General features: G+C 41.9%; 1 protein-coding gene across 3 annotated transcripts; it reads left to right on the top strand.

Moving 5' to 3' along the window:
- The first annotated feature begins 1755 nt into the window (after positions 1-1755).
- LOC145445149 (uncharacterized) lies at positions 1756-18119 on the top strand. 3 transcript variants are annotated; one of them, XM_080323287.1, is made up of 13 exons: positions 1756-1892; positions 1968-2162; positions 3211-3549; positions 4604-4840; positions 7719-7853; positions 9454-9936; positions 10728-10844; positions 11483-11648; positions 12105-12221; positions 12733-12949; positions 14031-14254; positions 15886-16053; positions 16631-18119. In XM_080323287.1, exons 2-13 carry the CDS (start codon positions 1977-1979, stop codon positions 16861-16863), a joined length of 2622 nt encoding a protein of 873 aa, XP_080179413.1. In that variant the 5' UTR covers positions 1756-1892; positions 1968-1976; the 3' UTR covers positions 16864-18119. The 3 variants fall into 3 exon arrangements, with proteins under 3 accessions (XP_080179413.1, XP_080179415.1, XP_080179414.1); XM_080323289.1 differs by lacking the exon at positions 4604-4840; XM_080323288.1 differs by lacking the exon at positions 7719-7853.
- Positions 18120-18245: the final 126 nt, after the last annotated feature.

Raw genomic sequence — 18245 nt, 5'->3', positions numbered from 1 at the left:
TAATACCAATCACTGAATTGCAAATGAGCCAAGAAATATTGAAGATGGAATCTGCATTTCAAAAGGAGTTTCAAAAGGTTTCCACAAAATCCACTCCATGACTATGCCTCTGTTAGTAGTGATGGCTCTGAGCTGGTAATGGCTGCAAGTATATCACACAACAGAACACCGGTATTGCGATTCGACCAAACGATGTTTTTCGAACAAGTTTTTGTGCGAATAAATCATTTCTACAATGCGCAACTAAATGTAGTCAAAAAGTCTGCATGATACGGTCTGAAATTTATGGAAAAGCATCTGCTGTGCTACGTGTGCTATTACCTACCCTTGCAGCACCTAGACATAATGCCACATTGATTGATAGGTCAATCCTTGCTAAAATTCTTACGTTTTGTGTCGAATTTTCACTCGTTATGTTTTCAATGAAATGCATTGTTCTCCCTTCATTGGTTTTGTTCGAATTTGCATGAGATCGTCTTTGTTTTTTTAATTTTACGCAGATGTGGTCCAAGCAGTCTTGATTGGCACTGGGCTTTTAAAATTTCACACCAGCTATATGCTATATGAATGTGGTTTCTATTTGCGTCTTATTGTTAAATTTTTTGAATGAATTCTGTCAATAATATTGGTTGTTCCATATCTAACTATATAGTTACTACTCTCCGCCCACATGATCAGAGTTAGCGGTAGAGCTGGTGGAGAATGATGAGTTCGAAAATACAGGGAGCGTAATTGTACATCGTTAAGTCATGTTCATGTCTCACCGATAACATTGTTTATCAGCTTGATGCCGGTGCGCACCACGGAGTGTTATAAACACCCTACATCCAGTGGTTTCCAACCTTTTATGGTCACGACTCCATCTCCAGTTTGAAAATGTTCCGCGACCCGGATCAAAATTTGACGAGCTGATTACTAAAAGAAGTTGAGCCCCTTTACTCAGACTTACTCACAGGCTATTTTAAAAGCTGATTACGTTCAACATATTCGCGAACCCCAGAAGAAAGGCAAACGACCGCCACGCTTGAAACCACTATATATCATTGAATAAAACATTTAAACGGCCTTAACAATCTCTAGGAATATACCGTTCTCCTATAATTGCGATTACAGTCAGGCTTATTCCAGTAAATGAAGGTTGATTTTATATTTTATTGTACTTTTTGCGAGGGTGGTGGATTCCATAACAAAATCTACAAAAGTGATAATAAATCGCGCGCTGCGCGAAGAAAAATATCATGCATCAGCATAAATATTCCCAAAAATAATGTTTTTATGCCAATTTATGAAATAATTATGAGCCTACGTCAAGTCTTCAAAATTCCGGACATTTGAACATTTGACATCTTAGAAATTCCTCCCGGACGCTAGTTTCACGGTGAAATTCCGGACATGTCCGGGAAATTCCTGACGTATGGCAACCCTAGCCTAGATAAACCGTGAGTCGACCTCGGTAGGACTCGAACCCATAGCCATTGGTGTTGGAACTGTGGATTATACCATTACGCTATCTCGCCACCACCATTTTTCACGAGTCTGCGCGCACACTCTCACCAACTAACTGCGCGTACCCTGTGACAACAGTGGGTAACCACTAGAAAAGGTCATCACTTCGTTTTTTTTTGTGCTTGCCACACATTATTCTGTGTCAAGAGCTTAAGGGAACATTGCTAGAACCTTTATTGAAGTTTGTGTGAAGCTCAATCATAAAAACATATGATTTGTATGTGATCATAATTTTTATTGATTCATTCACACACATTCGTCTGTATACCATCTTTTGTAGATTGTTGTCGCGTGTAAACAGGTCATACTTATTTTGTGATGAAAAGCGAATCTCTTCACAATCATTCCACGTCTGATTGACTTTGATTTTGATTGATTATTGTCGCGTGAGTACATTATGCCCAATGGCCCAGCCTTATTGTCGAGTAAGGCTTATTCCGCGGCTGTCTTTGGCCTTCTAGGAAAACAAGATGCCTCGCGGAGTTCCGAAGGATCTGTTGAGAGAATGCGTCGAGTATGCCGACAACACGTCGTTCCAGCAAGCCTCTCTGCAGTTTGGAATATCCGTGTCTCGAATCAAGGCATGGAAGAATGAGATTTTGAAAAAAGTGAAGAAGGCGCCTCACAGAAAATTACACTCCAGTCCGCCTGCGCAGGTATGCTGTGGTGTAAATGCAGTGGTTCTTAACCTATACCAACCTGGCATACCCTTATGCTATCCCGCCAGCCCTCGGCCAACCCACAAATTGAAAAATCCACCATACACATCTGATGCAATATCACACAACACTGGTGTATAGAATCAAGTTTGCACCTTAACCATTGAAACATGATTTTCCTCAAAACGAAAAGATTATAAAGAATATTTATGTTACTACTTATTTCACAAATTTTACTGGCTACTAGAAGAGATTGTTAGGTTGCCGAAAAAAATGCGCACGCAAAGTTAAGCTCAATTTCAGCCAGTACCAGCATTGCTGTGAGAGGAGAAAATTATGGGTTATTTAATGGAAGTATTTTTTTCAAATTACACCGACTTCCCAATAAAATTCGGCGCTTCTTCGATATACGCCCCAGATCGAAACAGTGTTTCACATGTAACCAGCAAGTGTCTCCCATGAACACGATCAAATTTTATAAACGTCAAAATAAATTGTTTTTTTGCCTGTGGAGAGACGGATAATAGGGTTGGATGCGGATTAAGGTAAAAGTTGGGGTCAGGGTATCCCAAGATTAGGTTTGGGGGAGGGGTATTAAGGTAGGAGAAGAAGAGGATGTTGGGGGTAGGGGGGATATTAGGGTTGATGTGGGTTAGGGTATTCCGAGATTAGTGTTGGGGAAGGAGGTTAGGGTCAAAGTTGAGGTTAGGGTATCCCAAGATTAGGGTTGGGGGATATTATGGTTGGGAGGGTGTGGGCACTTGAAAATGCGACCAGAAATTGCTAAAAGCGAGGAAATTTAGTATATTGTAAATGCGGACCATTCAATATCACCAAAAAGAGTTAGAAAAAGTGGGCTAACAAGACTTTAACTGGAAACTGAGCAGTCAACACAATGACTTGGACTCGGACTTGACTCGGTGGTGAGTTGAAAATGACTCCACTTGACTCGATCCAAAACTATGAAAGTGAGATGGACTTCTGACTCGGGAGTGTCGTGACTTAGTTACAACCCTGCTTATGACGCTCAAAAAAATTTTGCCAGGCGTGCTCGAAACTCAAAGCGAAGCCGCGCGGCGAAATGGATCGGAAAATGACCGACTGGCTCGCGGCCAAAATGAACAGCAACGAATACCCGAGCCTCGAAGACATGATGGCGCGCTCGAAAGAAATCGCCTCCCACAAAAAAGGCCTGTCCGCCATCAAGCACCAGGCCTATTTCTCGGCTTTGCTGCACAGGACGGGCCTGTACCGAAAATGGAAGGTGGGGTCGACGAGGAAGAAAAGGGGGGCGTTTGTAAACCCGACGTTTGAGGGCGAACAAAGCGATCCCGGGTACTTATCGCCGGCTAAAAAAACATCGAAAAATCCGAGAGGTGACCCGGTAAGATGGATTACTGTGGTTTTCAAGTTTTGATTTTTTTTTTATTGACTGATTAAATTGTTTAGTTGCCTAAAAAAAACGCTGCCCGCCAAATTTGGCTTGCTTCCAACTGGCAGATGTGAACGCACAGGGACTGGTGGATTTTTAGTTGGTTATTTTCAAATTTTATTGTGAGTCCCATGAAATTGTTGAGTTGCCTAAAAAATATCTTTTTATTTTATAATGAATTCAAAGCTTTCAATTTGTTATGCGTCGGCCTCGTACTGCTTGGAATCGAGCCAAATTTGGGGTGCGGCGTTTTTTTCATGGCAACCTAGCAATATAATCAGTGAATCCTCGGAATCCGGGAAAAAAAACAACGCTGTAATTAGACTTGGTCCGCATGATTCGCTCGTGGAATACCCCTTCGCGAATGCTGCGGTTTCCCGGAGGCCCACTTGTGTACCGAATGTGATCACTCTGAATTCCTACAATTGGCAAAAGGCTATCTAAATATGTAACAATTTTTTGATGACTTGACTTGAGTCATTTTTTCAAACGCGTAAAATTACTCGACTCGAGTCAATTTATGTATTGACTCGACTTGTACTCGAGTCATTGTGCATGACTCGGACCAAGTCAAATGACTCGAGACTAGGACGGCCAAGACAGAAATTTCATTGTAACTTAGAAGAACAGGAGAGTCACCGCATTATTGAAATTTCGTCTATCACTCCTGATACTTGGAAAATAGGGCCAGAAACTGCTGGGACTGAGGAAAATTACGGTATTATGAATGCGAGCCATTTTATATCACTCGGCCATAGTTGAAAAAGTGGGTAAGATAGTTATAAAAAGTGGGTTTAACAAGACTTCAACTGGAAACCGAGCAGTCAACACAATGACTTGGACTCGGGCTTGACTCGGTTGCGACTTGTAACCTTGTAACTTGGTTACAACTCTGCTTGGTCGAGTCGTTCGCACTTGCTCGAGTACAAGTCGAGTCGGAGCATTACAACCATGGGCTCATGCGGACCCCGGTTAGTAACCGCCGGCCTATTTCGCTGTCGGTTAGATTCTCCGCAAGCAGCAAGACGCAGAGATGCTGAAATGGGTCACGGCTCAAATGGACATGGGCCGACGGCCGTTGTTGCCGGAGATCTCCCAAAGAGCGAACGATGTTGCGAGAAGAATCGGGGCCCCCACCCACGTGAGCTGCACCAGCTGGAGCAACCATTTCCTCATCAGATCCAAACTGAGAGAGAGATGGGACGAAATGTATCGGGCAGAGAAGGCGTCAAAGACAGCCCCGGTAATTTATGTGTGTTTCGCTGTTTAACTATCGATTACTAACCTACGGATAGAGACGCGTACTGCTGAGCTGGCAGAAGCATCACAATTGGTAGTCCTATAGCTGGCGACTCGAGCATTCAAATTCAATATGTATGGTCTTAATCGAAAGCTAGTGTCGCCCTGATTCCGAAAATATAAATAAAATATTGTCAGGGCAATGGATCCACCCCAAAAATAGTCAAAGTCGCTCAACACAATTGGCCATTGTTATGTTCATTGAGCCGTGGCGCTCTCATTGTCCAGAACAATCGGCCTTTGATGGCTATTTTGGAGTGGTTACATTGCCCTGACAAGATTTTAATTTGTATTTTTGGAATCAGTGCGACATCAGCTTTCGATTAAGACCAGGCATAGCAAATCTGGACGCTTGGATCGCCAGCCATACGTTTACCAATTATGCTGCGGTCAACTGAAAACCTCGAATTCGTAGTTTTTGCTCTGTGTATACTGTATTTCATATTTGTGACTTCTCTCATCAACAGTCATGACCTTCCTTGCCATCAAACTATCCGTTGTGATTACCAGCCTTCTGGTTGCATTTTGGGATATGACCATAGGAGGGCGCAAAATATTTCACTATCATAAATGGGGGGGGGGGGGGCATGTCTAAAAGAGTTTGAGAACCACTGATCTAGGGTTTTTGCTGCATTTTAATGAAACAACCGACAAAAGTGTGAACAAGCCGGAAGCCAAGTATTTTCTATGTCGCTTTACATGGCCCCTGTTATGGATTCTCGGGGTGTTTTATAAAAAAATGCATTTTTCCTCTTAAAGGGAAAATTTTACGGAACGACTGTTTTCTCATGTGTAAGTATAAAAGCCTAAAAAAGTCTAGAAAACCCAGGAGTTGATCGGCAATATGTGTTAAGCAGTTATCATGAATATCACCGTTTGGGTCATTTTGACCCAGTGTTATGCATTCTAGGGTTAAATATGACGTGTCTGACGTCTGTTTGAAAAAAGTTTTCGCAAAATTCATCTCGTCGCGATTCAACTTCAGTCTCTATTTATTTGGGGACTCAGCTTGATAACTTACAACTCTGCTATGTGGGAAGAACGTCGAAGCAGCAGCATCACCCTTGACTCATCCCCTCAAGTTTAACGCTGAGCAATCAAAGGCCATAAATTCTGCCATTGGCAAACATATGTTGGATAATCCCGCTTGTGCGAAAAATTTGACGAGATGACAGATTTCGTGTCGTTGTGAGGGGCCCCCGTTCACACTTTCATTTGTACGTCTTGGAGTCGAGTTTTATCAGAATACGCCACCCAAGGCTGTGTCTACGAAAGGAATTCGTGTACTAGTACCATCTAAATATAGTACATTGAACTATCTCTATTCAAAATTTCATGCTGGTGACGTCATATTTGTGATACGATTGTTAACATACAATTCTCTGCTAGTTGCTGACGATTACCCCTGACGAGTGTCAGCCGAAAATATTCAGGTTCATTTCAATGCGAATATACTATTCAATTGTGTATTGAAGTTCTGTATCTCCAAGAAGCTCATCAAACTCTGCTGCTTGGGTGATACCGTATTCCTGGCATTCATAATCATACGGTAGTCATTTTTCGCACCCTTTACTACAGTTTCCGGCCCCAAGTAAGCGTACCAGTACCGACAGACGAAATACCAGTAATGTGGTGACTTTACTATTCTTTGAAGTCACAATGGAACGTCTGTCTTGGCCGTCCCATAGTCTCGAGCCATATGACCTGGTTCGAGTCATGCACAATGTCTCGAGTACAAGTCGAGTCAATACAAAAATTGTCTCGAGTCAAGTTGAGTCACCATAAAATCGCGACTCGAGTCCGCAGTCTTCATAGTTCATTTCATGTCTAATCACAGCAGCTGTAAAGCTGTTTTAATAAATACTGTGAAGTTTTGGAATTGCGCCTTACGCACAATCAGGGGCGGCCAACCCGCGGGCCGAATGTGGCCTGCGAGTAGGCTATGAGTGGCTCGCGAGGTAAATCTCGAAGTAAGTTATTATATCACAACAAATAAATTAGCCAGGAAAGTTATTGTGAACTTGCAAGGCCAACCAAAAATTTGATCAATGTGACCGCGAAATGTGTAACATTGCTGACTAAAATATCAGTTCCGACGGATCGGTGTTGCCAGGGGCCAGCCACATTTTTGTAGATCGTCGTACTCGTATATGACCATAAAGTAGAATATTTTGTAGCAGATTAATTTGATTTCTTTCTTTTAGTATTGGTGCCCCTCTCAAATAAAAAATCAAAAACATGCCCAGTTTGCAGAATTGAGTATAACTATGTTCGCAATTATGTGAGAGCGTGTCAACGTGCAACTTCGCGTCTGCACTCGTAGAAACATCGGCGGCGATGAGACCTTTGCACAAAATGATAGACGCATATTTGTGGAAATCTTCGATATTAATATGTCCAAGCGCCGATTAATCCTGTCCTTGAGAAATTAACCTAGTGTGGTATACAGAGGCGACCCCTCAATATATGCAAGTAACTATATTATTGACCGTATGCATTCATTACCTTTGAAAAAATATAGCGCTTTGCGCGGCTAGGAGTTTTCAATGTTTTCATGTCATAATTTTTATCGGTTTTGTTGCGAAGTAGGCCTAATAAGAGTTTTGTTTTGACCGTTACCTTATCCGGTTCGCTCCTTTCGGACGACTACCAAAAGGTCATCAACATTCAAGAGGCCTGTGCAATAATTCGTAAATCACATGTGGCCCTCTGGCCAAAAGGCCACCCCTGCGCTAGATGTTGTATCTTTTGGAGTTATCGGTGAAAGTGCTCTGCAACCCTGCCTTGAACGTGACTTGAATCACCCAAAATTTATTGTTCAGCCCAAACATTCGGACGAGTACAAGGCGTCTGTTGTCGACTACATAAACAGAAGCAGATTGTCTGCGATTTCCGTTGCCAACAAGTTCGATATCAGTGCCGATCTGGTGTGCAAATGGAGGAGAGACGCCGCTGAGGTTTGTGCGAGGGAGTTAGGTCTAAATTGCCGTTGGCGTACTCAAGTAGAAGTAGCGTAAAATTCTACCCGGGTACGAGTAGAAGTAACCATTTTTGAGTGAGTAAAAAAAGAAGTGTTCGAGACCAGTGCTTCCCAACCTTTTTCTGTTCGCGACTCAATTTCATTGTGCCTCTCACCGTGAGATATGGCAACTAATGAAAGTGTAGTTCAACTCACAGAGGAACCTAGATAAAACTCCACTGACCTCGATCGGACTCGAACCCGCAACCTATTCACATTGCAGCTATGGAACACCACGCTTTCGCACCACACATTATGTAGACAAGAGACAATGCACGTAGCACAAACGAGAAAGCCGTACGTCAATTCTCGGACATATATAATAACGCCCTGTCCGATTTCGCGCTACGACCAAAATGACTGCCCAAAAATCTGGACCATTAAATATTGCGAATACGGACACATGGCATGCGGCGATTATTGACAATTTAGAGGATGAGAACTTGTATTTGTTTGCCGAATCGCGATAAGATAAGGTGCTAGGAATATTGAATAGGAAACTGTAACATTTCGAAAATCTTTGCGACCCACTTGAAATAACTCTGCAACCCCCATCGGTTGGTAAGCGCTGTTCTAAACCTAGTTTTGCGTAAAGCCGAATAGAAGTGAAGTCATAGGGGTTAGGGATATGCAAAATCGAGTAGCTGAGTGATCATATTCTGTATTGAGTATTAAACCTCGATTTATTCGAATATCACTAAAATTTCAACGTCTCAACAGTATGAATAATGCGAAATGTTCAAATACCGGTATGTTACATAATATTGAAGATAATTGGGCATTTTTTCGACCGCGCCTATTTCATTGCCCTATGGAGTAAATGCTGTTGGTTGTTCGCGACGTCACAGACGTGACATTTCCACTAACGTTCCTGACCATAAAACTACAACATCAGATCCTTAGTATCACAGCCAGGGCCCCGAAAGTTCCAGGTCGTGTGACCAACAAATCACTGCTCAAAAGATTCGGTGTCGTAAGCATAAAAGATGTACGTAAACTAGAAATTGTCAAGTTTTTGTATCAGTTTCATTGCGGCCACTGCGCCGTAAATTTCAATGACTTCTTTACCTCGGAGTCAAAAGCGTGTTAGTACATCACTCGCACGTCGCCGTCGTCCAACTATCATATGGTCGATACAAAAGATCGTCGCTCTGGGTGCATTATTTTGCGCGACATAATAATCTCGTGTGGTAGCCAGAAAAATTTGAAAAATAGAGTTGTTTTTTAATAGAATATTGATATTGAAATGAGCCCGTATATTTTCGAGTGACACTCGTCAGGAGTAATCATCAGCAAATAGCAGAGAATCGAAGAGAGCGATGTATTTCAACAATCGTATTGTCAAATATGACGTCAACGGCATGAAATTTCGAATAATAGACCCGAAAACATTGGGGTTTATTTCAGTATGAATATGCTGTTCCAATGTATATTGAAATTCTGCGCCCCCGAGAAGGTCTTCAAAGCCGTTCATAAGTGACCGTAATGATGGTGCTTGCCCCGGACCCTAACCTTACCTTCGAAATCCTATATTTCAGAATCATACATCAGCCGTACAAGACCAGATCGCAGACTGGTTCTCACAAGAACGCGGCAACAGCGACATAACGGAAGAGGAACTTTTGGCGAAAGCGGTCTCCGTGACGCAAGAGCTGGGCGCCACTGGTTTTCACCCGACGTTGCCGTGGTGCAGAAGGTTTCTGCGCAAACTCAGAGCGAAAAATAGCAGTTTGAGTGTAGCGTCGCCGAAACGCAGTGATGGTGATACCGTCCAGCCTAGCAGGACGCCGTGTCGCGACAGCCCAAATCGCCGGCAATTGGCCGGACAATGTAGCGTGACGCAAATCGGAGTGAAATGTGAAGTTTTTGAGGATGAAGTCACCGACGCAAATCGTAAACGTGTCGATGAAGCATGTGTGAATACGGAGAACGGAGTATCCGCGGAGCGTGAAGCCTGCGTGCGTCGTGGTTTTGGGTCTTTTCACTCGTCGAATTTGGAGGAGCAAATCGCGCATGCACAGGTGAGGTCATTTACGGAATTTTTGGGAATATGTGGTGTTCTAGTATCTTTAGGATTGCTTAGGATTCGATGCTGAATCGGTTTTTAGTAAGGCGATTTTTTTACCTAAAAATGGATAATTATGACTTGAAAAACAACTTGATTTTGACAAAATATTATGCTCATGTAAGTAAATTGCGCACATACTGTTATAATTGTACTACTTATCTTCATTTCTGATTGGAACTGTCTGTCATTACAGAGTTGTTAGGCCTGAGCAAACTTAAAAACTTGAAAAACTGACAAATTTTTACATGAAAAAACTTCATTCAACTAAATCTGGACCAAGAATTCCAGTAGTTACATCACGTATTATGGGAGAAGCAATTGGAATATGTTGTAGTTCAACGAAAGATACTTTCCTACATTCTCGGGTAGAAAGTGTTCGTCCTTACTGAGTAGCTTGCCAAGAATGGAGAAAGAACGTTCAACAGCAGCCGTTGTTGGCTGACAACACTGAAGTTGTGCGTGCGCTGCTGGTGACAAACCGTGTTGCTTCATTCTGGCAATGGTGTCTACGTCACAATTTTTCATCATGCGCTTCTTGAGATAAGAACCAATGCCCACGCATTCTTGCTTCAGTTTGTATATTGCAGTACGTTGAGCATAACCAACCCAACAATTTACTCAGACAATCCCCGGAATCCGGAGAAAAATAGATTGAACGACCCTGGTGTCCAGCTTTAGCGCTGCATAGTGTAATTTTTTTTTAAAGGCAGCATAGCACTTCTACATTTTTGTATATATTTGCAGATGGCCACGTACACACCGCCGACCAATCCACTACCGGCCCCGACCTTCGACGAATATTCTGCATCGAAATTTCCGTTTGGTTTACAAGCTAGAGAGAAGCACTTTTATCTAGAGAGGGTGAGCGACGTGATGAAATTCAGAGCGTGGTGAAATTAGTTTGAATGTATTGAAACGAAGAATTTTAAACTGGAGATAGCAAGGCGTCCGATTCGGTAGCGCATTTGCAACTGCAAAGAAACTGATGCTAAGCGATAAAGTGAAGTGTTCAGAAATTAGTCTCGAGATCGCCTAACCGCGATCTAACCTACAGACAGACACACAACTTCCTCATGTCCCGTTGTTACGCTTGGTCAAGCAGTGTCTCTTCATGCTGTGCGATCTACAACAGCATTATTATTAGTGCTGTAGTTGCTGACCCGAACGTTGAAAGTTGATAAAACTGGTCTTAATCGAAAGCTAGTGTCGCTCTGATTCCGAAAATACAAATTAAAATCTCGTCAGGGCTATCGAACCATTTCAAAACTTCTCTCAAAGCCTCTCAAAGAAAATCGACATTGGCCCGAACAATCGTTAGACGAAATTGTAACTTGGTATATTCAATGTGTTGGGGGAATGCCATAGTCGGAACGTGCCGATTTTGAACCGCAATCTTTTGGTGGTAAACTGTAGTTGATTCGAGTTTTGAATGGCAATTCCAGCGAAATCTGTCCTCAACGTTCGATCAATGTCAGAGTTTGTTTCCGTAAACATTGCAGGGCTGCACATTTCTAAACCACGGAGCTTTCGGAGCTACTCTCAAGGAAGCGATGAATTACTATCACGACTGGCAGAGATACCAGGAATCCCAGCCACTGCGTTTCTTCGACCGTGTTCTATTTCCGCAAACCGTTCACGTCCAGAAAAGACTAGCGCAGTTTATAGGTGAGCTCGCCATTTCGACATAATGAAGGCCGATCATACTTGTATTAATTTTTTTGGTGGGTATTTATAGTTTAGTGCAAAGTTTGGCTCTCGAAATTCAGGATCATCAATAGATTGTTCAAAAATAATCCTTTTTGCGGATTAGGGGGATTGACTGATTAACTTGTTAGGTTGCTAAAAAAAAACGATGCACACCAAATTTGGATCAATTCCAACCAGTAGAAGTTGACTCAGAGGCAATTGAATTTTTCGAATTTATTATAAAAAAAAATGAACATTTGTATTGTGAAAGGTATCCCACTTGGAACATTTTGATTCCCTGTCCATCACTAGCCAACGTCAGCACATGCGGTTAACCAAATTTTTTCTAAATTTTGAGTTTGGTTGATCGTATTTACTGACGTTAGCTCCTGATTTTTCATCAGTTTAACCAGTCATTGTGATATTGTCATTTAGGATGCAACGTTTCCGATTTTTCATTCACCACAAACGTAACTACGGCAATCAACGCCGTACTACAAGGGATGTCGTTGGACCAAGACTGCTCCATCTATTATCTGAATATCACGTATGGTAAGTAGAGTGATTTTTCTGACGTTGAATTAGCGCATTTTGGTGGGGGGCTCATAACCTGAGGTCTATCGACTTCTGCTGTGGCTTCACTGAAAAGGAAATTTAAGTACATCTGGCCAATGTATGTCCGGTTTTAGTGATGATGGATCTAGGGCAGGTGTTCTTCACCCGGAGGTTGTGGATAGTCCATGAAAGGCATTTACTGACGTTCGCTCCTGACGAGAGTAAAAAAGACCATTATTTGAGATTTTCATTTGTCAACAGAGCCATAAAGATTATCTACCGACGTTACTAGTTATACTTTTTTGACAAATATGCCTGAAAGGTGGGGATGGTGTGAACCCCTGAAAGGTTCTGGCTCATGTGAACGCGAACTTCCAAAGCTCTGAGTACACGTTCGCACCATCCCTACTATACAGCGTTTAAATTCACTGCCGTTGTGCTGCACGGCTCTGTTGAAGAACCTCGGTCTACTTCTTCAGTCTATGGCACCATCGTTCATCATTTTCAGGCGCCGTGAAAAAGATGATCAAGCACGTATGCGAGCGGACCGGGGCCCAAGCCGTGGAGGTGACGGTGACCTTCCCGATTGCGAGACCGGAAGATATCGTCAGTCTGGTCCGGACCACGTTGAAAAATGGCACCACCTTAGCTATATTCGACCACATTCCGAGCAATTACGGTTTCGTTATGCCCATTGAAGGATTGATTTCGGCTTGCCATCAAAGGTGAAATACTGCTTTCAGATTACAAGTAGAATTACGGAATTCTCAAAGGCTTGGAAATTCAATTAAAATCTTGAAATCACACTTATCTTCATTCTTCATGTTTGTTTCCAATCGCGCATCACTTTCAGCCATCGCGCGTAGTAATTAGTGGGAAGCGTGTATCCAATTAACGAGAGTCGTGTGCAAAAGCACGCGATCTCCTGCTGAGTTGGTTTGCCGTTTGTACGCGAGCGAAATTAGGTCACTAGTAGACACTCGCGCGCGGCAATTCTCGCCAATTCATCGCGTCAGCGACAGGTCCGAACAATCGCATACGCAATTTATACATACACAAGAGGCCATGTGCGCAAAATATATAGCGTAATCAGTCCCATCCCCAACAGACCTGTTGCGCATGACATAACCGTTAACCTAGGCGCAATCGCATCTAATAGGTCGGATGTCGGTTCGATGGCCTAAATTAACTCGCCGGCGGCCTCGCAGGCTTTGGCTGCTATCTACTATCGTTTAGAGACAATATCGTTAATTGTATAATGATTAGCAATCGCATCTGTAAAAGGTCTCCTCGTGCTCAAGATGTCGTGTCGCTAGCCTGAACTGTCGCGCCGCCAGCCTCGCAGGCTTTGGCTGCCATCTACTATCGTTTAAAGACGATCTCGCTAATGGTATAATGATTAGCAATCGTGTAATGATTGTTCAAGAGTGACATCGCAAAACAGAATGACATCGTATACGAAATCGGAACTATTCATGTACTCAAATGCAGGGTGCGTATTATACATGGGTACAGGCTTTTTCCCAGAATTTATATGCTATTTTAGGGGTGCGTATTATACATGGGGGCGTACTATACTTGGAAAATTACGGTAGTTCTATTTCTATTCCTAGTTGAGGATTTTGAAAAGTGAGTATTTCTATTTCTAGTTGCTGCATTTGAAAAATGAGTACTAGTTCTAGTTGCTAGTTTTCAAAAGTGAGCAGTTCTAGTTCTATTTCTGGTCATTAGTTTTGAAAATTTGACTATTCCTTTTTCAATCATATTATCCAAAAATTTTAGTGCTCATTCTCTCTTTTCCTGTAGGGGAGTACCGGTCCTCGTGGACGGCGCCCATGCATTGGGGCAAGTGGATCTGGACCTCTTCAAACTGGGGGCCGACTACTACGCGGGTAATTGTCACAAGTGGTTCTGCGCTCCGAAGGGCTGCGCTTTTCTGTACGTCAACAAGCAGCTGCAACGGTACACGAGAGGCTTGACCATTTCCCACGGATACGACCAAGGTTTTCACTCTCAGTTTTTGTGGACAGGTACATTGGATCTTGCTTTATTTTATATCTAAATGGGAAATAGTCACTGTCGTCCAAACTATTCTTCAAAGTTACAATTAGGGCTGGGCCCGATGATTCGAGTGCTCGAATCTGAATCGAGTATTAATTTTAATGATTCGAGTCGAGTAGTAAAGGGCGATTTTTTCGAGTACTGAAATTGTACGATTCTCGACACTGAATGTTAATTTATCAAGGAGAATTATAGTTTCAATACTCATTTTCACTGTTGAAGCCCTAGAACCTTGATTGGCTGTATCGTAGCATACGAAACATATGGTACAAAGCTACGAAGGTTACTGGACGTAGCACATTTCCGAAGTCATGATTATCCGACATCATCACCAAGCGAAATGAAATCGGTATGGTAGAAAAAAATACCAAAGTCTCATTTATGAGACGGATAACAGGCATTAAATTATTTGTGGTGGCATAATATTTAGATATTTGAATTTTGACGTATTATATCATGTTATGACGTCATAATGGCTGATACTCGATTACTCGACTCGAAGCATATTACTTGATTCAGAATCGAATCACTCAGGTACTCGATTTTGCCCAGCCCTAGTTACAATGAAGCGTCCGAATTTGCTGTCCTAGTCTTGAGTCATACACAATGACTCGAGTACAAGTTGAGTCAATACAAAAATTGACTCGAGTCGAGTCATTTTACGAATCGAGTCAAGTCGAGTCAGCAAAAGATCGCGACTAGGGTCAAGTCACGACTCCAATCGTTACAACCCTGTCAACCAATAGAAGCTTTACGATCCGAGATTGAAATTGAAGTGTTGCTTTTGTCACGCGTTCACATCTTGAGAAGGTCCAGTGAATTTCACTGAAATAGCCTCGTCGAAACAACAGTTATGTAATTTCCAGATAAAATCCTTTAGGCACTTAAATCATGGACCGCAACCAGTAAATAAACTGACAAGCATGTAAAATACAGGAAAACTGATTACCTAAATTCCAAGTGATAGTCCATATCTGGAAGTATCATGAATTTCGGCCGGAATTGAACCACATTGGGTGCTGTTGCATGATATTTTTTCCGCTAACTAACAATTTAATGAATATACCAGTGATATGGGGAATATGAAGTTGAATTTTGAACAGCCTAAACGGGCAATATCCATTGGAGATATTAGCATTAGGGCTGTTCAAAAATAACTTTCTTTCTCTAATTTTACTGGATACTGAATCAAATTGTTAGGTTGCCTAAAAAAAGCGACGCTACACCACAAGTTTCTCTTAAACCCAAGCTATGGAGGCTTTGCTATATAAGAAAATACTTTTGTATTTATTTAATAGAATATAATTTTCAAGTTTTTACTGGATACCCCATGAAATTGTTCGGTTGCGTGAAAAAAACAGGCACAAGACAATGGCTCAACGAAATTTTGGATTTGTTAATAACAGTATTTAAACTTGGGGTTGGGTTTCAGTTACGACAAGGGTTGATTTTGGGGATTGATTTACAATGTTCTTTCCAATTCTATAGTCGCTGACGATTACCCCTAACGAGTGTCAGCCGAAAATATCCGGGTTTATTTCAATATGATTATATTATTCAATCGCGTGCTCAATTTGACACGATTATTATTTTTTTATAGGTGCAAAAGATTACTGTTCGTATTTGTCGCTGCATGCTCTCCTGAATTTCTGGACCACCGTCGGTCCGGGTAACATCCGCCAGCACTGCCAGACCCTGCTTACGGAGGCGGTCAAGTATTTTCAAAGCAGATGGGACGCGGAGCTTCTGGCACCGATCGAATGCCACGGTAGGTGTTGTTTTGAGAGCAGAGATGGATAAAGTAGTCATCAGTACTCAAGTGGAAGTAGAAGTAACGCTGTAAATTTTCAGTCTTAGAAGTAGAAAATGGAAGGTTTGAACAGTGAACAAGTAGATTTTGTTTGAGACGTTGCATAGTAGTTGATTCTAAATTGCAGGGTGCGTCTTTGCGACTATCGCGGAATTACTAGACAGGGTTGTAACCAAGTTGCAGTGTTCCGAGTCGCAAGTCAATCTCACCTTTTATAGTTTTGACTCTAGTCATGTTGAGTCATTTTCAATTCTCCACTGAGTCCAAGTCATTCTGATAGACGAAATACCAATCGTGTGGTGACTTTACTATTCTTCGAAGTTACAATGAAATGTCTGTCTTGGCCGTCCTAGTCTCGAGTCATTTTACGCATTTGAATAAATGTCTCGAGTCAAGTCGAGTCGCAAACATTACTCAATTCAGAATCACGCGAGTAAGTAGCTTTGCTAGGCAAAATGTACTCGAGTAGTATTTCGGTTTGAGAATGGAGAAATTTCCGTCTATATCATATTTGACAATAGTCTTGGTATTGCAGCGATGATGTGTTGCGTGACGGTGCCTTCTGCCATGTACGCCGATAAACCCGCGCTCTCCTACAGCGACGCCGAAACCATTCAGAACCGTCTTTACTCCGACTTTAACATCGAAGTTCCCGTTAAGTGCATCGAGAAAAAGCTCTACGTGAGAATCTCGGTACACGTGTACAACAGTTTTCCGGAATACGCGTCTTTGGCGTCCACGTTGCTGTTCATGTCTGCCCGAAACTGAACTTTGTGTCTCGACTTCGTTTGTGTTATCATGTTTGAATCGATAATTGCTGCGTTTAATTTGGTAGTGATCATGTCTTATTACCGGGACTATCTTTTTTTCCCTAGAAAATCAAAGATTTTGCACCAAAAATTGAAAGTTTTGATGTTTTTTGACTGTAAAATACTTCGCTTTGACACGATTTTGCTCTCAAGTATTTAAATTAGACATTGTTGCACGGTTGTTTACTGGCACCATTGAAGTTTAGTGTACACTGCTCGAGTGCTAATAACACTCAGACTGTTGCTTTATACCGACAATGTTTTCTACATCTCACATTTTAGACCGTAAACCAAATCTGTGTTGTGTTAGCATCTCGCAATCCACCCAATACCGTTTGGAAACACTGTGCTATAAGAACCAATGTGCCCACCACACAGCCAAATTTCAGATAAGATTTGTGATATCGGCATTAGTTTAGGAAAATTTCACCCAATTTTAGATGCGTTGATCATCACACCATACTTGATTGTTCAGGTCGATTTATGATTCACAATGGTAAGAAAATGGGCCGTCTACAACACTAGGTCTATAAATTAGGCTACAATATGAAAAATGTCAAATAATAAGTTCACAGACAGTGCGACCTCTTGAACACCAACAAAATGCAAAAAAGTAAACATTTAGTGAAATCTATCAACATTCCAAGCACAGCCATAATATATTATAGTTGACTCCCGACTACTATGTCGAGACATGAAATTTCCCGAAATTTTTAACCTCTAACGTCCGATTTTGACAATCCTTTCAAAGTGTGTGTCAACTCGATATTATTGGCAAACGGATATAATCGGTCAGCGTCTAGTTACAAGTCTTCCGTTGATAGGATTGGATGAAACTGAAGGAGTCGAATGTGTATTTTTTCCACTGATCACCTGAGTCACAACTGTACTTCTTAATGAAGTTTTGCCTGAAATTTAAAATTCGCTTCTTCGGCCTGGTTCACTGCCTTCTTGTCACTCTTCGAGCAATAAAATTTCCATTTACGAATTTCCACTTTCTTCAGCATCCATGACGGCTGTTCCCCAGCCGTTTGATGATACTACAATTCCAATCGCTCTGTGTAAATATGTCAATAATTGATCGTTGTTTCATGACGTTCCTGTAGGAATCACCAATTTTACAATTTTCATGGTCGCAGTCAGTGTGTACATTTAGAATTTCTGTGCCTGCTTTTACCTGCCAGAAAGATCACAATAAATACTGCGACAGCGGTTTCTGTGCTATGCGCTGCCAAAGCTGTTGACTGCGCATTATGTGTGTCGTATCTGCTCTGTAAAATAATTAACTACTTTGTGCAGTTCTCCTAGAACTCGGGAGAAAAGCCCATAGCATCTTGCTTT

Source organism: Botryllus schlosseri, chromosome 8 (assembly GCF_051294905.1).
Source record: "Botryllus schlosseri isolate E-star chromosome 8, Bs_hap1, whole genome shotgun sequence".
NCBI lineage: Eukaryota > Metazoa > Chordata > Ascidiacea > Stolidobranchia > Styelidae > Botryllus > Botryllus schlosseri.
The sequence above is the reverse complement of the archived record's forward strand: the minus strand, read 5'-3'. Positions and strand labels throughout refer to the sequence as shown.